This window comes from Mauremys mutica, chromosome 12, assembly GCF_020497125.1.
Source record: "Mauremys mutica isolate MM-2020 ecotype Southern chromosome 12, ASM2049712v1, whole genome shotgun sequence".
NCBI lineage: Eukaryota > Metazoa > Chordata > Testudines > Geoemydidae > Mauremys > Mauremys mutica.
The window spans coordinates 7,853,730-7,878,981 of record NC_059083.1 but is presented as its reverse complement, the minus strand read 5'-3'; the positions used below and the strand labels follow the sequence as shown (position 1 = coordinate 7,878,981).

Genomic DNA, 25,252 nt, shown 5'->3' with positions numbered 1-25,252 from the left:
TCAGCTTACATTGGAAGTGGGGAAATTGCCTCTTGGTGTTTCACTCTTCTCGCCTTAAACTGAGGTTCACTCACAGCTGAGCATCAGGCCTCCTTCTACGTGGGTCTCAGAAGGTTCACGCAGAAGGAGGATGTGCCTGTCCCTACAGAGTTTTTGGTAAGGGAGGGGGAGAGAGATTATTACCTGCCCCTGCCCACCCGAATTCCAGGGGTGGCCCTCTATGGTCAGTCCTGACAGCAACCGATGCTAACTTTGGAGAGTCACCTCCATGATGCTGTTCCACTTCACTGACCTGAGACATCTGGGGAAATGCTGGGCTAAAGGAGCCTCAAAGCCTGGCTCAGAGCTTGCAGAAAAGTTTTATCCAGAAGTATCTAGAGGAAGCTTTTGCAGGGAACTATCACAGACACTGTCTGAGTCCGTTCAAATTATTTTAATAAGTTTAATGTTAATATACAGTAAAATACACACTATATACAATATATAGATAGATAGATAGATATAGATATATATACACACACACACACACACAATATACACAAATGCTAATTCTATGGGATCATTAGTAAAGAATGGCTAATACAGGCACTGGCATTAATACCACCCTCCTCCCCCAAAATTCCCAAAGGCGCATTCTACAGGGACAAGTGGAGGGACTAATGCAGGCCCTAGCATGAACACACCCCTGAAATATTTACAAGACCCCTTTAGGCGAGGAACAGACGAATACAGATATAGCAATATGCTTTCCCACCCCCGCCCCCGAATAACATTAAAAGGACGTTGTCCACTTGAACCTTTTGAAACTGAACAATTTTTTTTTAATTCCAGTTTCTGATGGAGCCCTTCAGATGGTAAATGGTGATTCCCCCCACCCAGCAGATCTCCTGCTATTGTTTATAAGGGTCTTTCCAGCCCACTGACTGACTATGTAGGGGAAACAGGGACACTGACTTTTCAGCTTGATTATATTGTGCCTAGATGTTTTTCTGTCTTTAGTTTTAGGTGTTAAACAGCAAAAGGTTCACAGTGATCTGAGCGCAGTGCGACTTGTCAAGCTGATCGGGTCTTTGCTAAAGTGACATTTTCATTCCATGGCATTGTTAGGAAATGGTGACATCTCTGTGATTCTCAGACATTTCAGTCCCTTCCTGCTGAATTGTCATTCATCTTCATCATTACATCTGGTTTGCTGCAGATCCAGTTTCTCCTCGTGTAGCACCTTGAAGAGCTCACAACACCCTTCTCATTCAGATAAGCACAGTCTCCTCCGCCCCTTACTTCAAACCTGTAACAGAAAGTGACGGGACTAGGATCAGTCAGGGTCAGCAAAAACATCATTCTGACCAGTGCCGCAGGCTTTCATCTCCATGGGTGGCAAGTTTGTAGAAATTTTGGTGGTGCCCAGAAGCTGCCCCCCCAAACTCTGCCCCCACCTGCCTAAGGCTCTGGGCAGGGTTTTGGGGGAGGTACAGGGTGCAGGTCCTGGGCTGGTAATTAGGGTGCAGGAGGGGTGCAGGCTCTGGGAGGGAGTTTGGGTACTGGGTGCAGGCTCCGGGCTGGGGCAGGGCGTGGGTGTGCAGAAGGGGGTGAGGGGTGCAGGCTTTGGGACGGAGTTTGGGTGCAGGCTCTGGGCTGGGGGTGGGGGCGTAGGAAGGGGGAGGTGGTGCACGCTCTGGGAGGGGGTTTGGGGATAGGAGGGAGTGCAGGGTGAGGGATGAGGATGAGGGGTTCATGCTGTGGGGGAGTCAGGGCTGGGGCAGAGGATCAGGGTGCAGGGGGATGAGGGTTGGGGCTGGGGATGAGGGGTTCATGATGTGGGGGGGCTCAGGGCTGGGGCAGAGGATTAGGGTGCGGGGAGATGAGGGGTTCATAATGTGGGGGGGCTCAGGGCTGGGGCTGAGAATTAGGGTGCGGGGGGGGATGAGGGCTCTGGCTGGGGATTAGGGTTTGGGGAGGCTCAGGGTGAGGGCGGAAGGGCAGGGTAAGGGCAGCCTGCCTTGCTATTAGTGAATGGCAGGCGCTAGGACCCTTCGGCAGCACAGAGCAGGCAGGGGAGAGGCGCACGCTGCTTTTTGTCAGACAGGGACACAGCGTGGCGGGGAGGGGAGGGGCCACGCGGGGGGGCTGTGGCAGGCGGGGGCTGGGACCTGCTCCAGGCAGGGACACGGTGGCGGGCATGGGTGGCATGTTTGTAGAAATTTTGGTGGTGCCCAGAACCCGCCCCTGCCCAAACTCCGCCCTGCCCCCAAACTTCGCCCCCCACTTGCCCAAGGCTCTGGGTGGGAGTTTGGGTGAGGGAGGGGTGCAGAGGGATGGGGTGCAGGGGTGAAGGCTGTGGGGTGTGGCTGCGGATGAGGGGTTTGGGGTGTGGGAGGGGCTCAGGGCAAGAGTAGGAGTGTGGGGGATGAGGGCTCTGGCTGGGACTGGGGATAAGGTGTTTGGGGGCCTGGAGGGGCTCAGGACTAGGGTAGAGGGTTGAGGGTGTGGTGGGGGGTGAAAGCTCTGACTGGGGGTGTGGCTCTGGGGTGGGGCAGGGCTGGGGATGAGTGTGGGGTGCAGGCAGGCTGCTCCAGGACAGGGGCCAGAGAGGACTCCCCCCCGCCTTTTCCCTGCCGGCAGCAGCAAGCTCTGGGGGAGGAGCCCCCTTTTCCTGCCCCCCAGCAGCACACGTCACTGTAGCCTCACTGGGGGTGAGGGATGGGGCTGCCTCCTTGCATGGGGCAGGAGTGGTGACTGCGGGCAGAGGGGGGGCCCCCCTGTGCTGCTTGAGGGTCCTGCCGGAAAAGGGAGGGGGTTGAGGGGGCAGGGCAGGCTCAGTCAGTCTGCCCTGGGCAAGGAACTGGGGGGCGCTAGGACCCTGCAGCAGCAGTTGCTGGGAGGCAACATGGAGCTGCTCAGGGAAGAGACAGTCAGTGATTCTCTGCTCCTGGGCCCGGGGACAGACGAGTGGGAGGCAGGGCCCGGGGGAAGCAAGTCGGGGCCGCGGAACACTCGGTGGAGGCGTGGGGGGGGGGGCGCAGGTGGGGGGGGGGCACCCGGCTCCACATATTGCTGGAGCTGGGTCCCTGGTTCTGAATATTGCTGGTGCCCGAGCACCACATAGGTATGGAACTCGCTGCCTATGTTCATCTCATCCGCTGTCCTAAACTGGTTTAAAAAACGAGTCGTGATCCCTCTTGCCCCTACACAGCTGGGCCTCTGGTCTGTATCTGATCTATCTAATCTGTCTGTCGTACCTCGCAGCAAAGCATTTTAACAGATAGAAAATAAAAGCAAAGAATCTGTTTTCTTTGTTTAAACCATGAATTAGATACAAAGCCTTTGGTGCAGGGATTGTCTCCCCCTCTACGGTGCCTAGGCACTGGGGTGATGCTGCAGTATTAATACCCACCAGTGTGTCCACATTCGGAGTCTGACCCCAACATCTGGAGAGTGAATGGAAGGAAAGGGACTCACAGGTTGTTGAATTCTGTGCCATTTGGCCATTTCCAGGGCTGGTCCTGTATCCTCCAGAGGCCGATCCAGTGGTCTGGGAGACCTTTATAGCGCAGCATGAAAGCCTGTGGAAACAAATCCAAGGGGAAAAGGAGGGTGAACTCTCTCATCCATCACCTCTCCCACTGCAAGGTTCCTCCTCATCGCCTTACTCTTCCCAGCTCACTCCATTTCCCCTGCCCCTCCCTCTCTGGGGCTCTGAGGTCTGCATTTGAGAGCATGGTGCCACATGGACTCTCTCTCCAGCCAGGGCTAGAACTCAGCTGCCAGGACTTTTGTTCACTCGAATCTGTCACCACTAGAGACTCCAGGGTTCCTCAGTCTCCAGGGGCTTCCAGAGCTAGCAACCCAAGCCCTGTCTATGGCAGTCACAAAACACCTGTGTGTGTCTCACCTTCTCCTGCAGGGAGTCGATCCCAGACAGGGAAGCACCAAGAGAAGAGCAGTGGCTCTGGCTAGAGCTCCAGTTCCCTTCCAGCTCTGAGAAATAGTAACATTTCCCTCCGTTCCTGACCCAGCCATCAGGGCATGCGACGGCAGCCAGACACGGTGTCGATTTCCCCCCTAAAAATGAGAAGGGAACACGTCAGTGAGACTGTCTCCTCCTCTGTCCCCCGCTCTGTGTCAGTCAACTCCCCCTCCCCTTTCTTCCCCCCAGCCAGGCTTCAGGTGCCTCTGGAATCTGACCAGAGCACTTGACATTTGACTGTCCAAGGAGCTGGTCCTGGTAGAAAGAAGAAGGACAGACCATCTGGTCTCCACCTGGTGTCCCCCATGATGCTGCATAGTCACATGACAAGTAACAGTTTAAATTGTAACCCCTGGCTGTGCTACACCTGGGAGTGATGGACAAGGTGGTGCTCCTGGGGCATCTCTAACAGACGCCTGCTTTTGTGGTGATACTGCAGGTTCTTCCATTGACAGTGAAGTGGGTTCTAGTGATACTGTATCACATGCCTGTGCCCTGCCATAGGGATTGGGGACAAGGGGCGCAGGATGGCTGGGTCTATAACCAAGCCGTGCTCTGCAACTGAGCTTCCCTGCTTTACTACTGATTTGACAAGGAGAGCGAAACTGCCTCCATCAATCCTGATACAGCCGGGATGTGTGTAAGGAGAGTCCCCCCAGGCACACGCTTCACTGGAGGGAGTGGTAAAGAGCAGAGGAGATGTGTCCTGTATGAATCCTTCCTGGCCCAAGGGAAGCCAGAGACTCCAGGGAGCACAGAGCACAGACCTGGTGACGGGTCAGGGCTGAATGGGGTCTTAGGAGAGCGTAGGGAGAACTCTTCACTCACCTGCCAAAGCAGCTGTGGTAACGATCACTGTGAGAATGAGGAGGGCAATGACTGCACCTAGAACAGGCACCAGCACTTTCTGTGCAGCAGGTTTTGGGCACTGGGGGCCAGGCCAATAACCTGAAAGAGAAAAGGCCATTAGAGTTCCTGGGGCTGCTCCGGAGGGGCCAGGGAGCAGAGCGAACAGTAACAGCGGCTCAGCTGCTGGGGCCTGCGCAAATTTTACTGTTTAAATTTTACAGTATTTCTAATTCTATAGCAAATGTCTATGACAGCAGCACCCAAGGAATCCCCACAGAACTGGAATCCCACTGCTGCAGCTGCCTTATCAGCATATGGAAAGAGTCTCTGCCTCAGGGAGCTTAAATTCTAATAGACAAGTGGGCGTAGCCAAGCAGGGAACAGAGGAGGGAGGGTAACCATAATAGAAACATGCAACTGTCATGTTGCACACATATCTAGTCCATGTAACCACAAGTCACTTACAGTTTCTTTGTGGTTGTACAACAGCTTGCACAACCGTTGATTAGGGTGGGGGATTTGACTGCTCCAAAAGTCCCTGGAAAATTGACCAAATATTGTCGAATTATGGCTACGCTGGTCAAATATTTTGGAACACTAATTTATTAGAACAGTAACAAAAAGTTGAAAACTTCCTGGTTTCAGCCTTCGATAGAGATTTGTGCCTAATTATAAAAAGCAAGTTATTTCATGGACTTATTTGAAGTCGGGAAAATGCAAAACAGTGAAAAAGAATGAACGATGGCTCCATTCTATTAAATATATAGAATGCCCTGCTGTAGGCAGCACCTTTTGGAATATCTGATGGCCATCAAATATTAGGCAGTCAATTAACATTATCTGGTGTGTTAATTACCAGGCTGACAAACCTAGTCCTGATCCTGACTGAGTGCTACAGTGTTGCAAAGCTAATAATAATTGATAAAGTAGACAGGGCAGCTCCAAGTACCTGGCTCTGCTTCTCTTCTCTCTGGCTCTCCCTTGCCATTGGGTGCTAGGGGCTGATCTGACTGAGCAGAAACTGCAACTTTCTCCATCCCTCTTCTGTCAGTGACACACACAAGTCAATGGATGTTGGCTGGGCTCAGCTCCTCTCTGCCAGTAACTCTGATCTCGGACAGCAGCCACTGTTCCAACCAGCTGTGAAGATCCTGGCTCCGGATCCTCTCCACCCTGCAGATTCCCAAAGTGATCTGTAAATCAGGATTTCACAAGTCACAACACATTCCAGGTCACTGGTGTCTTTCTTGCCATTTGTCACCTCGTTCCCAGGCTAAACTTCAAGATTATTCATTGTCCCGTCCCTCCAGCTCTGCACTGCTTTAGGAGGGAGCCAGCAGATAGACGATGTTGAATCTCCTGTTCCCCTAGGAGGCTGATTGTGATCAGTTGTGAAAAGCCCGATCTGCCAGCATGACAATGAGCTCGGCTCTGCCTCGAGCAGGGAGCTCGGGGGCGCTGCCAGGGCTGCGCTGTTCGGTGGTTGGCAGGGAAGGAACATCCCTACCGCCAGCTGGGGCGTAGCTCGGGCTCAGCTCTGCGCTCCGCTAGGAGCCGCCCGAGCGCGTTAGCTGAACGCACCGGTGAGCCCGGCAGCGGGAACTCCCCGCTGAGCACGGGCTCTCTGACGTCACTACAGCTGTCGCCGTAAGTGCACCAATGAAAGGTGCGTTGAGGTCAGCTGACTTAGCTGGGTTCCAGCCCCTGGTCACGTGCCCCCCTGGCCCCGGGGTGGCGGGGCGGGGGAAAGCAGGGAGTGGCGTTTCCCTGCTGTGAGGGCGTTGAAATCACTGCGGGCGGGGAAGGGGGTTACGTCCCCTCGGTGCCTGCAGCTGCGGATTTCAAGGAAGTGGGGGGGGAGAAGCTGGAGTCAGGGAGGAGCCTTCAGCGCTGTTCCTGCCCCGGCCTCTGCCAGCCGCATGATCCGCCCCCTGCGCCCCGCTGCCTAGCGCGCTGGGGTCTGGAGCCGGCCCTGACAGGACCCAACACAAGCCGGGCTGTGCCTGTCCCCACCGACAGCTGCGCTGACAGTCGCTGGGACTAGCTCTAGAGCCGCGTTTACAGTTCAGGGCCAGGGGCCCCATTGTCCCCGCGCTCACACACTCACAGACTTATTTGGGCAGCAGGTTATATCTGTGTGCGGTGCCCGGGCTCCAGGAATATTCAGGGCCGGGTGCCCTGCTCCAGCAATATTTGGAGCTGGGTCTCTTCCCCCCCCCCCCGCCTGGATCGGGCCCCGGCCCCAGCAGGTCTCTCCCATAGGCGCGAGTTCCATACCCATGTGGTGCTCAGGCACCAGCAATATTCAGAAGAACCAGGGACCCAGCTCCAGCAGTATGTGGAGCCGGGTGCCCCCCCCCCCCGCCTCCACCGAGTGTTCCACGGCCCGGACTTGCTGCCCACCGCTCGTCTTTCCCCCGGCCCAGGAGCAGAGAATCACTGACTGTCTCTTCCCTGAGCAGCTCCATGTTGCCTCCCAGCAACTGCTGCTGCAGGGTCCTAGTGCCCTCCATTTCCACGCCCAGGGCAGACTGACTGAGCCTGCCCTGCCCCCTCAACCCCCTCCCTTTTCCGGCAGGACCCTCAAGCACACAGGGGGCCCCCCTCTGCCCGCAGTCACCACTTCTGCCCCATCCCTCACCCCCAGTGAGGCTACAGTGACGTGTGCTGCTGGGGGGCAGGAAAAGGGGGCTCCTCCCCCAGAGCTTGCTGCTGCCGGCAGGGAAAGGGCTGGGGGGAGTCTCATCCCCCCGCAGCCTGATCCTCAGCCCTGAGCCCCCCACATCATGTGCCCTCACCCCAAACCTCTGCCCTAGCCCTGAGCCCCCTTCTGCATCATGAACTCCTCATCCTCAGCCCCACAGCCCTCACCCCACCCCTCTGCCCTAGCCCTTAGCCCCCCCACAGTATGAACCCCTCATCCTCAGCCCTCACCCTGCACTCCCTCCTAGCCCCAAACTCCCTCCCAGAGCGTGCACCACCTCCCCCTTCCTACGCCCCCACCCCCAGCCCAGAGCCTGCACCCAAACTCCGTCCCAAAGCCTGCACCCCTCACCCCCTTCTGCACACCTACGCCCTGCCCCAGCCCGGAGCCTGCACCCAGCACCCAAACTCCCTCCCAGAGCCTGCACTCCTCCTGCACCCTAATTACCAGCCCAGGACCTGCACCCCAGACCTCCCCCCAAAACCCCACCCAGAGCCTCAGGCAAGTGGGGACAGAGTTTGGGGGGGCAGCTTCTGAGCACCACCAAAATTTCTACAAACTTGCCACCCATGGGACAGACACTCTCCCGCGGAGCCGAACTCCGCGGGACTCGGGGGGCAAGACAGGTGCTGCCGGGGACAGAGACAGTCCCGGGCTGGGAGAACTGTCTGCACAACACGGAGCTTCCCCCGGTGCTGGGCCTCAGCTTCCCGGCCTCAGCTTCCCTGCCTTCCCCGAGCTTCCCTGCCTCAGCTCGGGCGGCCCCAGGCTCCGATCGCTCTTCAGCAGCGGAACGGCGGCGGGGGGAGCTAAACCCAACTCCCCCCCCCCGCCGCCGCCCCTCCAGCCTTTTCTCTTCGGCAAAGGGACCAAGCGGCTCCTCTTCTCGGGCGCCTGAGCCAGGAGCAGGGCGGCGAACAGACTTGCAGGGGCCCTGGGCAAGGGGCGGGGGGCTCGGCTCCGGGACCCCGGAGGGGCGGGGCGGGGGTACCTTCCCGAGCCCGCCCGGGGCTCCGGGGCTGCCCGCTTTGCTAAGGGCTCAGCCCCACTGCTGGGCTGCTCCCGCTTCCACCCCAGGGGCTCCCGTGGGGGGCCATTAGCCCCTGTGTTCCCCCCGCACAGAGCCCGGGCTGCTCCGCACACAGCCCCGCGGAGCCGGGCCCGCCCGAGCTGAGGCAGGGCTGAGAGACCCCTTCCCCCGGCCCCTGTGTCCTGCCTGGGACTGACCTGCTCCGCGTCCGGCTCCTGGCACAGTCACAGCGCGGTGAGAACATGAGCGAGAAGCGAACTCCAGCTTGGGAACCCCGCCGCCGCCGCTTGTACTCTGCCGGAGATCAGCTGGCCAAGCTCGGTGCCCACGTGGCCGCACTATCAGCCTCCCAGTTCAGTGAGGTTGTTTTTTTGTTTTTTTTTAGAAAAAAGTACTCATTTATTGACGGTATGACAAGTGTATTTACAGTATTCATCTGCTCAGGATAGATCTATCAGTGAGCCTTAACGCAGCAATTATAAATTACATTTAAAAGAGGAAATGCTCCAAATATGTTTCTGTTACAGAAGATACATTTTTGCAATGACAGAAACACTTAAGGCTAAGGAGTAGTTTTGACGTCTTCCCCACCACCTATTGGTACTTGGCAAAACTGATGAGACTATGTTACTTTGAGGGATACAATGTTGTCCCCTCTCAGTTGCGGTGGCGGCTGGGCGACTCCCCTCCTCCCATGCGGGGCCCAATCCGTCGTTCTGTGAGAGCCAACAGGGCACGTGCTTCCCGGGAGAAGTGCTCTAGGCCCGTGGTTCTCAACCAGGGGTAGATACGTGCACCCCTGGTGTATGTAGAGGTCTTGGAGAGGCACATCAACTCATCTAGATATTTGCCTCTTCTTACAAGAAGCTACATAAAAAGCACCAGCTAGGTCAGTACAAACTGAAATTTCATACAGCCCATGACTTGTCTATACTGCTCTATATGCCACACATTGAAATGCCAGTACAATTGTTATGTTCCAATTGATTTATTTTACAATTCTATGGTAAAATGAGGAAGTCAGCACATTTTTCAGTAATTATGGTCATGACACTTTTGTATTTTTATGTCTGATTTTGTTAGCAAGTCGTTTTTAATTTAGGTGAAACTTGGGGGAACACATGAGACTCCTGAATGGGGTTCAGCAGTTTGGAAAGGTTGAGAGCCGCTGCCCTGGGCCACTTAGCTGTGACCCTGGCCCCAACCACTGCCCCGGGGCAAGGGAGTGCGTCTGACAGAGCCCGGCTCACCCACAATCCTCAGCCTCCAGCTGCTTCCTACTGCACTGAAATCTCACACACTCTGGACCCAATGCAGTGGGTACCGCACTGACTCCCCCTTTCCCTCACACCCAGCTGGCATTACTGCAATGACTCACCCTCACACACACAGGGTGTCCACGGGGGCCCCTGCCCTGCCTGGCATTTCCCTTTACACACACGGGTCATTTCACAGGCAGCATCACATGGAATCATGCTCACCTGCACCCAAGCAGCGTGTAGCACAGGGAGCACCACAGTGACTTGCACTAGCAAACACACAGCATGTCAAACAAGGGGTACCGCACTGAATTGCATTAGGTGCAGGTAGCACATCACACAGGGTGCACTGTACTGAATTGCACATGCCCTAACACATGCAGAATGTCGCACAGGAGGAATGCACTGAATCGCCGTCACACACAACAGACTCATAATGCGTTGCACAGGATGTAATGCATTCAAGTGCACTTGCCCTAACATACACAGGGTGTCACACCACACTGAATCACCTTCAGCCCCACATGCACAGAGCATCACGTGCATCTCACTGCTCTGATTTGCGCTCACCCTCGCACAATGATGGTTTAGCACAAGGGGCATGCACTGACCCACTGTGATGGGGTCCCCAGAGTGCAGCTTGGACTGTGGGACCCTAAGCCCTCCAAACACACCAACCTGGGCGGCCTCTCGCACTGTGATGCTGATGTCAAGGTACAAGCCTCTGGCCCACACTGCTCTTACAGCCATCCGCAGGCAGGGACACACCCAGCTGAGTTACACGAATGGTATCCCAGATACTCATGAACCATCAGTAGGGAGACTTCAGCCAATTCCCCTCAGCTCCCTAGTCTTGTACCCCATCTTGCACTGACCAAAAGCCTGGCCAGTGTGAGCTCATTACCTAGTTTGTCACATCTTCATAGGAAAGTGGACATGCACCAGCCTCTGTAACCTGAGCTGAGATTTCCCCCAAGCACTTCAATCAGAAAACACTGTTTAGGTCAAATAGAAAACAGAGTTATTAGCTACAGAAAGATAGATTTTAAGTGATTATAAGTGGCAGGCAGAGAGGTCAGAGTTGGTTACCTAAGAAACAAAACAAATTCACAATCCAACAAGTCTAACTTGAACAGACTAAGCAAGATTTGAATAACCAGTGTCTCATCCTGACAGATGGAACAAGCAGGCCCCAGTTCCTCAATATACAGATTGGGGCTGCCTGCCAGCCTTGGACCTCCCTTCCCCAGTTCAGAGTCTTTGTCTTCCAGATGTGCTTCCAGGTGTTGAGATGGGGGAGGAGAGAGGCCAAATGATGATGTCACACTTGGAGCACTGCACAGAATTACACTAGCTCACACAGCATTGCACACACAGGACGCCGCACAAAATTGCAATGACACCAACACTTAACGCTTCACTCAGGGGATACTGCACGTAATTGCTCTAACCCACACGCATGCAGTGTATCACACGGGGGACACAGCACTGACTAGCACTAACCCACAGGTGCAGCACATCAGACAGGGCATTGCAACAAATTGCACTAACTCATGCACAGGCAACACACTGAATTGCAGTAACCAACACACGCAGCATGTCAGACGGGGGCACTATACTGAATTGCACTGACACACATGCAACGTTTCACACATGGGGCACTACAGTGAATTGCACTAACCCATATTCTCTCAGCATATCATGTATTGGGAAACGCACCGAATTGCACTAACTAAAACGCACAAAGCACGTCAAAAAGGTGCACTGCACCAAATAGCGCTAACCCAAACATGCAGTGTATCTAACCCACACACATGCAGCGAATCCCACAGGGGGCATCACACTGAATTGCACTCAGACACACATGCACAGCATGTCACATGGGGGCACCGCATCAAATTGCACTAGGCTACATTCACAGCACATCACACAAGGAGGCACCGCACTGAATTGCACTTGATTTCACATGCAGGGATTGCTTGTGTCTCACAGTTCCGAATTGCACCCTCACACGCAGGGCACTGCACAGGGCGCACCGCACTGAATTGGACTCACATAAGCAGTGTGTGGCATGGGAAGGACCGCACTGAATCACCCTCACACACATGGGGCATTCCACGGGTGGTACCCACTGAATCGGCTTCATCCTCACAGGTGCAGGGCACCCCATGGGATTCAAAGCCCTGAATTGCTCCCACACATAGGGCCGGCTCTAGGCACCAACACGCCCAGCATGTGCTTGGGGAGGCACTTTCCAAGGAGTGGCACTCCCGCCCCCCCCCCCCCTTTTTTTTCCTTGTGGAGCATAAAGCCGGGAGCCAGCCCTGAACCGAGATGTTCCCCGTCAGCGGAGGCTTTCAGGCTGAGCTGGAAGTGACACTGCAGTTCTGGCTGCAGTCGCTAGGTGGCGTAACGGCAACCTGAGTCGCTCAGGCTGGACCGCAGTTCAGGCTGCCCTGAGCATCATCCCCGGAGCTGAGCCCGGGCTGCGGCGGCGAGAGGGGCTCAGCTCCAGGCAGGGGCGGCTCCAGGCGCCAGCACGCCAAGCGCATGCTTGGGGCGGCAAAATGTCCAGAGCCGCCCCTGAAGATTGGGAATGGTCATTGTGCCCAGCTAAAAAGGCTTATTTACAAAGATGTTTATTTTATAGTTTTACACAAGCCATGATTCTTCAGAACATACAAAGAAATCACAGATCTAGGTCTCAGGTTGCAGAGGGGTAGCCCTGTTAAGTCTGTATCAGCAAAAACAAGGAGGAGTCCTTGTGGCACCTTAGAGACTAACACATTTATTTGGGCATAAGCTTTTGTGGGCTAAAGCCCACTTCATCGGATGCATGGAGTGGAAAATACTGTAACAGGTATAAATACCCAGCCCATGAAAAGATAGGAGTTGCCTTACCCAGTGGGGGTCGAGACAAACCAAAGTGGGCTATTATCAACAGGATGAAAAATCACCCTGATTACCACTACAAAAGTGATTTTCAGCCTCTTGATAATAGTTTTATTAATAGATAATAAAATGTGTTCGTCTATAAGGTGCCACAAGGATTCCTCGTTGTTTAGACCTAGGTCTAGCACTTGCCTGTAACTATAGGCTAAACCAAAAGGAAACTACAGCAACCATTAGACTAAAAATGCCACAACGTACATAAAACCGTGTCCTGCAACTACAAGTGTATAAATGACTTCACATCAGTCATGATCGCTATACTTCTTTCTTCCACATGGTCCCAGCCGAGTAGCATCAACCTCCCAGTTCAGTGCGTCCCACGGCTAGGAGATTCCCCTCCTCCTGTGTAGGGCCCAATCTGTCCTTCTGTGAGAGCCAACATGTGCTTCTGGGGAGAAGGGCCCTAGGCCAGTGGTTTTCAACCAGGAATACATGTTCTCCTGGGGGAGCCCTTACCCATATGCAAAGTACACAGCTGTGTAGGGCACCAGGAAATTTGGGGCACCAAATTTCGTGGTGCCCTGTGCAGCTCCATGCTGCTCCAGCCCCTGCTCCACCCCTGCTCCGCCCCCACTTCCCATCCCAGCCCCGCTCCCACTCCCCTGAGGATGTTGGGCCTGCACTCACTGGTAAGTGGAGCAACCCAGCCCCAGCCTGCTCTGCTCCCCTGGTACCCAGCCACACTGCTGGCAAGTGCTGGGGGGACTGTTGCCCACTCCCCACAAGCCTGGGAGCCAGGGGAGCAGAGCAGGCTGGAGCCAGGTCACTCCACTTCCAGCAGAAAATGGGCAGCCCCCACCACCACACTCCCTGCCGCCGAGGCCTGGGGACCCACATAACTGCGGGGGGGGCTGCATAGGGCACCAAAATAGCTAGGGACGGCCCTGCCTGGGGGTACACAGAGGTCTTCCAGGGGCCACATCCAGGCATCTCTAGAGGAAGCTTTTGCAGAGAACTATCACAGGAGACACTGGCTGAGTCTGTTCAAATTATTTTAATAAGTTTAATACTAATATACAGTAAAATAAACACTATATACAAATGCCAATTCTATGGGATCATTAGTAAATAATGCCTAATACAGGCACTGGCATTAATACCGCCCTCCTCCCCTAAAATTCCCAAAGTGGATGGGCTAATGCAGGCCCTAGCATGAACACACCCCTGAAATATTTACAAGACCCTTTTAGGCGAGGAACAGACGAATACAGATATAGCAATATGCTTTCCCCCTCCCCATAACGTTAAAGGGACATTGTCCACTTGAGCCTTTTGAAACTGAACAATTTTTTTAAATTCTGTATTCGTATTTCTGATGGAGCCCTTCAGATGGTAAATCGTGATTCTTTCCACCCTGCAGATCTCCTGCTATTGTTTATAAGGGTCTTTCCAGATGACTGACTGACTATGCAGGGGAAACAGGGACACTGACTTTTCAGCTTGATCACATTGTGCCTAGATGTTTTTCTGTCTTTAGTTCTAGGTGTTAAACAGAAAAAGGTTCATAGTGATCTGAGCGCAGTGCGACTTGTCAAGCTGATTGGGTCTTCGCTAAAGTGACGTTTTCATTCCATGGCGTTGTTAGGAAATGGTGACATCGTCTCTGTGATTCTCAGACATTTCAGTCCCTTCCTGCTGAATTGTCATTTCTCTTCATCGTTACATCTGGTTTGCTGCAGATCCAGTTTCTCCTCGTGTAGCACCTTGAAGAGCTCACAACACCCTTCTCATTCAGATAAGCACAGTCTCCTCCTCCCCTTACTTCAAACCTGTAACAGAAAGTGACGGGACTAGGATCAGTCAGGGTCAGCAAAAACATCATTCTGACCAGTGCCATAGGCTTTCGTCTCATCCTCTGTCCTGAAGTAGTTTAAAAAACGAGTCGTGATCCCTCTTGCCCCTACACAGCTGGGCCTCTGGTCTGTATCTGATCAATCTAATCTGTCTGTCATACCTCGCAGCAAAGCATTTTAACAGGGGCTCCACATATTGCTGGAGCTGGGTCCCTGGTTCTGAATATTGCTGGTGCCCAAGCACCACATGGGTATGGAAGTCGCTGCCTATGTTCATCTCATCCGCTGTCCTAAAGTGGTTTAAAAAAATAAAGAAAATAAAAGCAAAGAATCTGTTTTCTTTGTTTAAACCATGAATTAGAGACAAAACCTTTGGTGCAGGGATTGTCTCCCCCTCTACGGTGCCTAGGCACTGGGGTGATGTTGCAGTATTAATACCCACCAGTGTGTCCACATCCGGTGTTTGACCCCAACATCTGGAGAGTGAATGGAAGGAAAGGGACTCACAGGTTGTTGAATTCTGTGCCATTTGGCCATTTCCAGGGCTGGTCCTGTTCCCTCCAGAGGCCGATCCAGTGGTCTGGGAGACCTTTATAGCGCAGCATGAAAGCCTGTGGAAACAAATCCAAGGGGAAAAGGAGGGTGAACTCTCTCATCCATCACCTCTCCCACCGTGAGGCTCCTCCTCACCTCCCTGTCGCATTACTCTTCCCAGCCCACCGCATTTCCCCAGCCCCTCCCTCTCTGGGACTGTGAGGTCTGCATTTGAGAGCACAGTGCCACATAGACTCTCTGTCCAGACAGGGCTGGAACTCAGCTGCCAGGACTTTTGTTAACTCTGATCTCTCACCACTAGAGACTCCAGGGTACCTCAGTCTCCAAGGGCTTCCAGAGCTAGCAACCCAAGCCCTGTCTATGGCAGTCACAACACACCTGTGTGTGTCTCACCTTCTCCTGCAGGGTGTCGATCCCAGCCAGGGAGGCGCTGAGGGAAGAGCAGTGGCTCTGGCTGGAGCTCCAGTTCCCTTCCAGCTCTGAGAAATAGTAACATTTCCCTCCGTACCCAACCCAGCCTTTAGGGCATGCGATGGCAGCCAAACACGGTGTCGATTTCCCCCCTGAAAATGAGAAGGGAACACGTCAGTGAGACTGTCTCCTCCTCTGCCTGTGTCAGTCAACTCCCCTTCGCCCTTCCTTCCCCCCAGAGGCCAGGCTTCCAGTGCCTCTGGACTCTGACCAGAGCACTTCACATTTGACTGTCCAGGGAGCTGGTCCTGGTAGAAAGGACAGACCGTCTGGTCTCCATCTGGTGTCCCCCATGATCTTGCGTAGCCACGTGACAAGGAATAGTTTAAATTGTAACCCTTTGCTGTGCTACACCTGGGAGTGATGGACAAGGTCGTACTCCTGGGGAATCTCTAACAGACGCCTGTTTTTGTGGTGATTACTGCAGGTTCTTCCATTGACAGTGAAGTGGGGTCTAGTGATGCTGTATCACAGGCCTGTGCCCTGCCATAGGGATTGGGGACAAGGGGCGCAGGATGGCTGGGTCTATAACCAAGCCGTGCTCTGCAACTGAGCTTCCCTGCTTTACTACTGATTTGACAGGGAGAGCTAAACTGCCTCCATCAATCCTGATACAGCCTGATGTGTGCACACGCCTTACTGGAGGAAGTGGTAAAGAGCAGAGATGTGTCCTGTATGAATCCTTCCTGGCCCAAGGGAAGCCAGAGACACCAGGGAGCACAGAGCATCTACTGGTGACAGGTCAGGGCTGAATGGGGTCCTAGGAGAGATTCTTCACTCACCTGCCAAAGCAGCTGTGGTAACGATCAGTGTGAGAACGAGGAGAGCAATGACTGCACCTAGAACAGCCACCAGCACTTTCTGTGCAGCAGGTTTTGATGACTGGGGTCCAGGCCAATAACCTGAAAGAGAAAAGGCCATTAGAGTTCCTGGGGCTGCTCCGGAGGGGCCAGGGAGCAGAGCGAACAGTATCAGTGGCTCAGCTGCTGGGGCCTGCGCAAATTTTACTGTTTAAATTCTACAGTATTTCTAATTCTATAGCAAATGTCTATGACGGCAGCACCCAAGGAATCCCCACAGAATCGGAATCCCACTGCTGCAGCTGCCTTATCAGCATATGGAAAGAGAGTCTCTGCCTCAGGGAGCTTAAATTCTAATAGACAAGTGGGTGTAGCCAAGCAGGGAACAGAGGAGGGAGGGTAACCATGATAGAAACATGCAACTGTCATGTTGAACACATACCTAGTCCATGTAACCACAAGTCACTTACAGTTTCTTTGTGGTTGTACAACAGCTTGCACAACCGTTGATTAGGGTGGGGGATTTGACTGCTCCAAAAGTAACTGGAAAATTGACCAAATATTGTCGAATTATGGCTACGCTGGTCAAATATTTTGGAACACTAATTTATTAGAACAGTGACAAAAAGTTGAAAACTTCCTGGTTTCAGCCTTGGATAGAGATTTGTGCCTAATTATAAAAAAACAAGTTATTTCATGGACTTATTTGAAGTCAGAAAAATGCAAAACAGTGAAAAAGAATGAACGATGGCTCCATTCTATGAAATATATAGACTGCCCTGCTGCAGGCGGCACTTTCTGGAATATCTGATGGCCATCAAATATTAGGCAGTCAATTAACATTATCTGGTGTGTTAATTACCAGGCTGACAAACTTAGTCCTGATCCTGACTGAGTGCTACAGTGTTGCAAATCTAATAATAATTGATAAAGTAGACAGGGCAGCTCCAAGTACCTGGCTCGGCTTCTCTTCTCTCTGGCTCTCCCTTGCCATTGGGTGCTAGGAGCTGATCTGACTGAGCAGAAACTGCAACTTTCTCCATCCCTCTTCTGTCAGTGACACACACAGGTCAATGGATGTTGGCTGGGCTCAGCTCCTCTCTGCCAGTAATTCTTTGATCTGGGACACCAGTGACTGTTCCAACCAGCTGTGGAGATCCTGGCTCCGGATCCTCTCCACCCTGCAGATTCCCAAAGCGATCTGTAAATCACGATTTCACAAGTCACAACACATTCCAGGTCACTGGTGTCTTTCTTGCCATTTGTCACCTCGTTCCCAGGCTAAACTTCAAGATTATTCATTGTCCCGTCCCTCCGGCTCTGCGCTGCTTTAGGAGGGAGCCAGCAGATAGACGATGTTGAATCTCCTGTTCCCCTAGGAGGCTGATTGTGATCAGGTGTGAAAAGCCCGATCTGCCAGCATGACAATGAGCTCGGCTCTGCCTCGAGCAGGGAGCTCAGGGGCGCTGCCAGGGCTGCGCTGTTCGGTGGTTGGCAGGGAAGGAACATCCCTACTCCTGGCTGGTCACTGTCCCGCCAGCTGGGGCGTAGCTCGGGCTCAGCTCTGCCCTCCGCTAGGAGGCGCCCGAGCGCGTTACCTGACCCCACCGGTGAGCCGGGCAACGCAGACTCCACGCTGAGCACTGGGTCTCTGACGTCACTACAGCTGTCGCCGTGAGTGCACCAATGAAATGGGCGTTGAGGTCAGCTGACTTGGCTGGGTCCCCGCCCCTGGTCACGTGCCCCGGGGTGTCTCTCCGGCAGAGGCGGGGCGGGGGGAAAGCTGTGAATGGCGTTTCCCTGCCGTGAGGGCCATTGAAATCGCTGCGGGCGGGGAAGGGGGTTACGTCCCCTCGGTGCCTGCAGCTGCGGATTTCAAGGGGGGGAGAGAAGCTGGAGTCAGGGAGGAGCCTTCAGCGCTGTTAGTGCCCCGGCCTCTGCCAGCCGCATGATCCGCACCCTGCGTCCCGCTGCCCAGCGCCCCCTGCCCACCGTCTGTGCCAGCGGCTGAGACGCTTCCCGGGGACAATTGTCTCCGGCCGCGGGGGCTCCGAGGACGTCGGGACAGGACCCAACACAAGCCGGGCTGTGCCTGTCCCCACCGACAGCTCCGCTGCCAGGTGCTGGGACTAGATCTAGCGCCGCGTTTGCAGTTCAGGGCCAGGGGCCCCCTTGTCCCCGCGCTCAGACACTCACAGACTCTCCCGCGCGAGCCGGACTCCGCGGGACTCGCGAGGCAGGACAGGTGCTGCCGGGGACAGAGACAGACCCGGGCCGGGACAAGTGTCTGCACAACACGGAGCTTCCCCGGGTGCTGGGCTCTGGTGCCCGGGGCCGCAGGCTCTGATCGCTCTTCAGCAGCGGAACGGCAGCGATTCCCCGCGGGGGGAGCCGAACCCAACCCCCCCCCCCGCCCCTCCAGCCTTTTCTCTTCGGGAAAGGGACCAAGCGGCTCCTCTTCTCGGGCGCCTGAGCCAGGAGCAGGGCGGCGAACAGACCTGCCGGGGCCCTGGGCAAGGGGCGGGGGGCTCGGCTCCGGGACCCCGGAGGGGCGGGGCGGGGGTACCTTCCCGAGCCCGCCCGGGGCTCCGGGGCTGCCCGCTTTGCTAAGGGCTCAGCCCCACTGCTGGGCTGCTCCCGCTTCCACCCCAGGGGCTCCCGTGGGGGGCCATTAGCCCCTGTGTTCCCCCCGCACTCAGAGCCCGGGCTGCTCCGCACACAGCCCCGCGGAGCCGGGCCCGCCCGAGCTGAGGCAGGGCTGAGAGACCCCTTCCCCCGGCCCCTGTGTCCTGCCTGGGACTGACCTGCTCCGCGTCCGGCTCCTGCCACAGCGCGGTGAGAACATGAGCGAGAAGCGAACTCCAGCTTGGGAACCCCGCCGCCGCCGCTTGTACTCTGCCGGGTGATCAGCTGGCCAAGCTCGGCGCCCACGTGGCCGCACGATCAGCCTCCCAGTTCAGTGAGGTTTTTTTTTTTGTTTTTCTTTTTTTTTTAGAAAAAAGTACTCATTTATTGACGGTATGACAAGTGTATTTACAGTATTCATCTGCTCAGGATAGATCTATCAGTGAGCCTTAACGCAGCAATTATAAATTACATTTAAAAGAGGAAATGCTCCAAATATGTTTCTGTTACAGAAGATACATTTTTGCAATGACAGAATCACTTAAGGCTAAGGAGTAGTTTTGACGTCTTCCCCACACCTCTAGGTACTTGGCAAAACTGATGTTTGTCTTTGAGACTATGTTACTTTGAGGGATACAGACTGCTAAATGTGCTACACACAATGTTGTCCCCTCTCAGTTGCGGCGGCGGCTGGGCGCCTGCCTGCCTGGCATTTCCCTTCACACATGGGGCATTTCACAGGCAGCATCACATGGAATCACGCTCACCTGCACCCAAGCCGGGTGTAGCACAGGGAGCACCACAGTGAATTGCATTAGCAAACACACAGCATGTCAAACAAGGGATACCCCAATGAATTGCATTAGGTGCAGGTAGTGCATCACACAGGGTGCACCGTACTGAATTGCACATGCCCTAACACACACAGAATGTCTTTGAGACTATGTTACTTTGAGGGATACAGACTGCTAATGTTGTCCCCTCTCAGTCGCGGCGGCGGCTGGGCGACTCCCCTCCTCCCATGTGGGGCCCAATCCGTCCTTCTGTGAGAGCCAACAGGGCACGTGTTTCCCGGGAGAAGTGCTCTAGGCCCGTGGTTCTCAACCAGGGGTAGATACGTGCACCCCTGGTGTATGTAGAGGTCTTGGAGAGGCACATCAACTCATCTAGATATTTGCCTCTTCTTACAAGAAGCTACATAAAAAGCATTAGCTAGGTCAGTACAAACTGAAATTTCATACAGCCCATGACCTGTCTATACTGCTCTATATGCCACACATTGAAATGCCAGTACAATTGTTATGTTCCAATTGATTTATTTTACAATTCTATGGTAAAATGAGGAAGTCAGCACATTTTTTAGTAATTACGGTCATGACACTTTTGTAATTTTATGTCTGATTTTGTTAGCAAGTAGTTTTTAATTTAGGTGAAACTTGGGGGAACACATGAGACTCCTGAAAGGGGTTCAGGAGATTGGAAAGTTTGAGAGCCGCTGCCTGGGCCACTTAGCTGTGACCCTACCTCCAACCACTGCCCCGGGGCAAGGGAGTGCGTCTGACAGAGCCCGGCTCACCCACAATCCTCAGCCTCCAGCTGCTTCCTACAACACTGAAATCTCACACACTCTGGACCCAACGGAGTGTGTACCGCACTGACTCCCCCTTTCCCTCACACCTAGCTGACATCACGCAGGGCACTGCAATGACTCACCCTCACACACACAGGGTGTCCACAGGGGCCCCTGCCCTGCCTGGCATTTCCCTTCACACACACGGGGCATTTCACAGGCAGCATCACATGGAATCATGCTCACCTGCACCCAAGCAGGGTGTAGCACAGGGAGCACCACAGTGAATTGCACTAACAGACACGCAGTGTATCACACAAGGGGTACTGCACTGAATTGCATTAGGTGCAGGTAGCACATCACACAGGGTGCACTGTACTGAATTGCACATGCCCTAACACACACAGAGTGTCGCACAGGAGGAACTGCACTCAGTCGCCATCACACACAGATATGTAATTTATGTTATGTGTAAGTGTTATTGAGATATACATGTACATAAGAGTAGTCTTAAGGAGATACCAGTGTTCCAGAGCAGTAATACTGATAGTCCTTATAAAAGGATGTAATGCACTGAAGTGCAATTGCCCTAACTGTTAGGATATAGATATTCCGGCAGGTCTGCAAAGACCTATACTTTAAGAATTTAGGTGTATTCTTATCACTTAGCTAGTTATAGAGGTATAAAAGAAAGAATCAAAATCACTGTCTGTCTGTGTAAGGGCCTTCTGTTATTGTAATAGTCTAAGGCCTTGTTCTTAGGCTAAGGCCTTTGGCTAAGCACAGGGCATCACATGGGGGCACCGCACTGAATCACCTTCAGCCCCACATGCACAGAGCATCACCTGTGTCTCACCGCTCTGAATTGCACTCACCCTCACACAACCATGGTGTAGCACAAGGGGCATCGCATGGAATTGCACTAACCCACTGTGACGGGTCCCCAGGGTGCCACCTGGACTGTGGGACCCTGAGCTCTCCAAATGCATCAACCTGGGCTGCCTCTTCTATGATGCTGATGTCAAGCTGCAAACCTCTGGCCAGCACTGCGCTTACAGCCATCCGCAGGCAGGGACACACCCAGCTAAGTTACATGAATGGTCTCCCAGCCACTCATGAACCATCAGCAGGAAGACTTCAGCCAATTCCCCCCAGCTCCGCCGTCTTGTACCCCAGATCTGTACCATCTTGCACTGGTCAAAAGCCTGGCCAGTGTAAGCTCATTACCTAGTTCATCACATCTGCATAGGAAAGTGAATATGCCCCAGCCTTTGTAACCTGAGCTGAGATTCCCCCAAGTACTTCAACCACAACACACTGTTTTAGGTCAAATAGAAAACAGAGTTATTAACTACAGAGAGAGAGATTTTAAGTGATTATAAGTGGCAGGCACAGAGATCAGAGTTGGTTACCTAAGAAACAAAATAAATGTATAGTCTAAGTCTAAAACAGAAAGGAAGGTTTGAATCAAGCAGTGTCTCACCCTGACAGATGGGACAAGCAGGTCACCGTTCCTCAATACACAGACTGGGGCTGCCTGCCAGCCTGGGACCTCCCTTCCCCAGTTCAGAGTCTGTGGCCTTGTCTAAACTGGCAGAGTTACATCGCCAGCTGTTACATCGCTGCTCAGAGAGCGCTGAAGGGAAACCACTGTCGTGTTCACATTGTCAACTGCCTGTGCAATACCATTTTCACACTTGCGGCCCTTGCATTGGCATTTGGAGCGTGGCACTCTGGGCAGCTATCCCACAGAGCAGCTCTTTCTCTTCTGTTGCTAAGTGTTGTGGGAAGGTGGAGGGAGTCACAGTGCATCCTGGATCCTGTCCCAATGCCCCATGATGCATTGCTTCACATCCCAGCAACCCCTGTGCTTCCATCCACATTTGGTGCCATTTTTCAAAGGTTTGTGTACTGCGCGCTCTGACTCTTTAGTCTGCAGCAATGAATCCTGCAGTGCTGACCAATATACTGCTCACCCTCACTAACACGTCCTCAGTGGCAGTGCAGTTATTCCTTAAACTACAAAGGCAAGAGGAGTTCAACATTGATCTTGCCATGTGCAGTAGCTATGACATGAAATTGCTTGTGGCATTCACGGAGGTGCTGACCTCAGTTGAACGCCGCTTTTGGGCTCGGGAAACAAGCACTGAGATCATGTCGTCATGAAAGTCTGGGATGGCGAGCAGTGGCTGCAGAACTTTTGGATGAGGAAAGCCATTTTCATGGAACTATGTGATGAGCTTGCCGCAGCCCTACAGCGCAAGGACACGAGAATTAGAGCTGCCCTGCTACTGGAGAAACGCATGGCGATTGCACTGTGGAATCTGGCTACTCCAGCCTGCTACTGTTCGGTCGCTAACAAGTTCGGAGTGGGCAAGTCGACTGTTGGACTTGTGTTGACGAAAGTGTGCAGGGCCATTAATCACATCCTGCTCAGGAAAACCGTGACTCTGGGCAACATGCATTACAATGTGGATGACTTTGCACGGATGGGTTTCCCTAACCACGGAGGGGCGATAGATGGGACGCATATTCCAATTCTGGCACCAGACCACCTAGCCACTGAGCACATTAATTGGAAGGGGTATTTCTCAATGGTTCTCCAGGCACTTGTGGATCACTGTGTGGATTTCACAGTCATTAGCGCAGGCCGATCCAGAAAGGTGATCCACGCATCTTTCGGAACACTGGCCTGTTCAGGAAGCTGCAAGCAGAGATTTTCTTCCCAGACCAAAAGATCACCGTAGGGGAAGTTGAAATGCCCATTGTGATCCTGGGAGACTCCGCCTACCCCTTAGTGCCATGGCTCATGAAGCCGTACATGGGGAACTTTGACACCAGCATGAAGCAGTTCAGCAACAGGCTGAGCAAGTGCAGAATGACTGTTGAGTGTGCTTGTGGCTATTTAAAGGCCCACTGTTGCTGTCTATATGGGAGGCTGGACCTGGCTGATGACAATATTCCTATGCTTATAGCTGTGTGCTGTACGCTCCAGAATATTTGTGAAGGGAAGGGTAGAAGCTTCACTCAGGGCTGGACTGTTGAGGCTCAGAACCTGGAGGCTGAATTTGAACAGCCAGAGACCAGGGCTCTTAGAGGGGCACAGCTTGAGGCCATAAGGATCACTGCTGCCTTGAGGCAGCAATTTGAAGCTGAAAGCCAGTAATATTTGTTGCTATGCTCGGGAGTGCCGTGCTTGTAATGCTAGGAGGTGATTATGATTCCTCCACACTCAGCACTGAAAGAAGATTTAAGAAATTTGCCTGTTGCTTTGCAGGGCTCTGTTTGCTTTCAGTGAATGGAATAAAGATTGCTTTCAAACCAAAACAATTCATTTATTAAAAAACAACAACCAGAGAAGAGAGACAAACAAAAAAACACATCAGCACTGTGGCGGATTGGGGAAGGGAGGGTCCCAGCAGGAGGTGGGATCCCAGTACAGTTAAAGATTTGTGTATGTCCAGGTATCATATGCAACCTTGTTCTTTGGAGTACAATGCAATGGGTACTGTACTTCAACAAGGCTAAACTGCAGAGGAACAGGTGTTGAGTGCAGTGGGTACTGGGAGTCCGCAGGGCTGGACTGTGACGGGGCAGGTGTGGAATGCAGCAGGTACTGACTGGAGCCAGGATGTTGACAAGACTGTGTTGGCGGTGTCAGTGGGGCACATGGGAAAGAGTTTTGTGACGGTGGCTGCCGGGGAGAGCGGGGATGGAGCTGCTCCATTTGCAGTGCTCGGAGCACCTGGAGTGTGTCTGTTTGGCGCTCCATAACGTTTAAGGGCTGCTCCGTGGCTTCGGTCTGCAGGGCCATGTTCTCCTTTCAGTCCCTCTTCTCTCTGTCCCACCACTCCTTCAATTCTTTTTTTTTTTCGGCCTTGGAGTGCAGCAGGACATCACACAGATGGTCCTCACTAGTTTTTTGAAGAGGCCACTTTCTAATTCTGCGCAGCCGTTCAGCTGGCGATAAAGAGGGAGGCTGGGATCCCAAGGTATCTCTTTGAAGCCAAAATGCAACATTTGACAGAAGCAGTATTGTTTGCAACACACAGACCACTGGTTCAATGTTTTAAAACACAACAACTGTTCACATACCTATCACTAACTGGCTGACCCCAGGCAAGCACACATGAGCCACAAGAACCCCCAAATGGTGGGTAACCGCAGGGGCAGGGGAAATCAGTGTTCCAGGCAGGGCCACCCAGAGGGGGGGCAAGTGGGGCAATTTACCCCAGGCCCAGCAGGGGCCCCCATGAGAGTTTTTTTGGGGCCCCTGGAGCAGGGTCCTTCACTTGCTCCGGGGGCCCCGGAAAACTCTCACGGGGCCCAGGCCCCCGGAGCTTCTTTGCTCCCGGTCTTCACTGGCGGGGGGATAGAAGGACCCCCCGCCGCCGGAGTGCTGCCCCAAGCAAAAAAAATGTGGCTGCCCCCCACCTCCCCCACCCTCTGCACCCTGGGGGGGGGGGTCAGTGTCTGTTCTCTCGGCTCTGCCTGCAGGGGGCTGGGGAAGCAGCTGTCAGCACCTGCCCCTCTCAGCCCTTGCACCCCCCATCCCGCTCCCAGCCCCTCCACTTGTACCTCCCCCCCCCCATCGCTCCTTCGCCGCACCCCTTCCCCTGGACCTCTCCCCTTGAACCCTCCTCCAGCCCTATCTTCCTGCACCCCCCTTCCCCTGCA

General features: G+C 53.8%; 1 protein-coding gene across 1 annotated transcript; it reads right to left on the bottom strand.

Annotated features, from left to right (window-relative positions):
• Window positions 1-801: 801 nt before the first annotated feature.
• On the bottom strand, window positions 802-17,941 carry LOC123345856 (C-type lectin domain family 2 member D-like). The gene is made up of 5 exons (XM_044982916.1): window positions 17,336-17,941; window positions 16,363-16,482; window positions 15,503-15,672; window positions 15,062-15,165; window positions 802-1,288 (listed from the first exon to the last, which is right to left on the bottom strand). The coding sequence occupies exons 1-5, from the start codon at window positions 17,421-17,423 to the stop codon at window positions 1,141-1,143; spliced, it is 630 nt and encodes a 209-aa protein (XP_044838851.1). The 5' UTR covers window positions 17,424-17,941; the 3' UTR covers window positions 802-1,140.
• Window positions 17,942-25,252: the final 7,311 nt, after the last annotated feature.

What these genes read in the sequence shown, in the direction of transcription:
- LOC123345856 (XM_044982916.1), bottom strand. Translation starts at nt 17,423, where the DNA reads ATGGAGAAAGTTGCAGTTTCTGCTCAGTCAGATCAGCTCCTAGCACCC. An exon ending in TACCACAGCTGCTTTGGCAG is followed by an intron (nt 15,673 to 16,362) that starts GTGAGTGAAGAA and finishes TCTCATTTTCAG; the next exon opens with GGGGGAAATCGACACCGTGT. An exon ending in TCGACACCCTGCAGGAGAAG is followed by an intron (nt 15,166 to 15,502) that starts GTGAGACACACA and finishes TTGTTTCCACAG; the next exon opens with GCTTTCATGCTGCGCTATAA.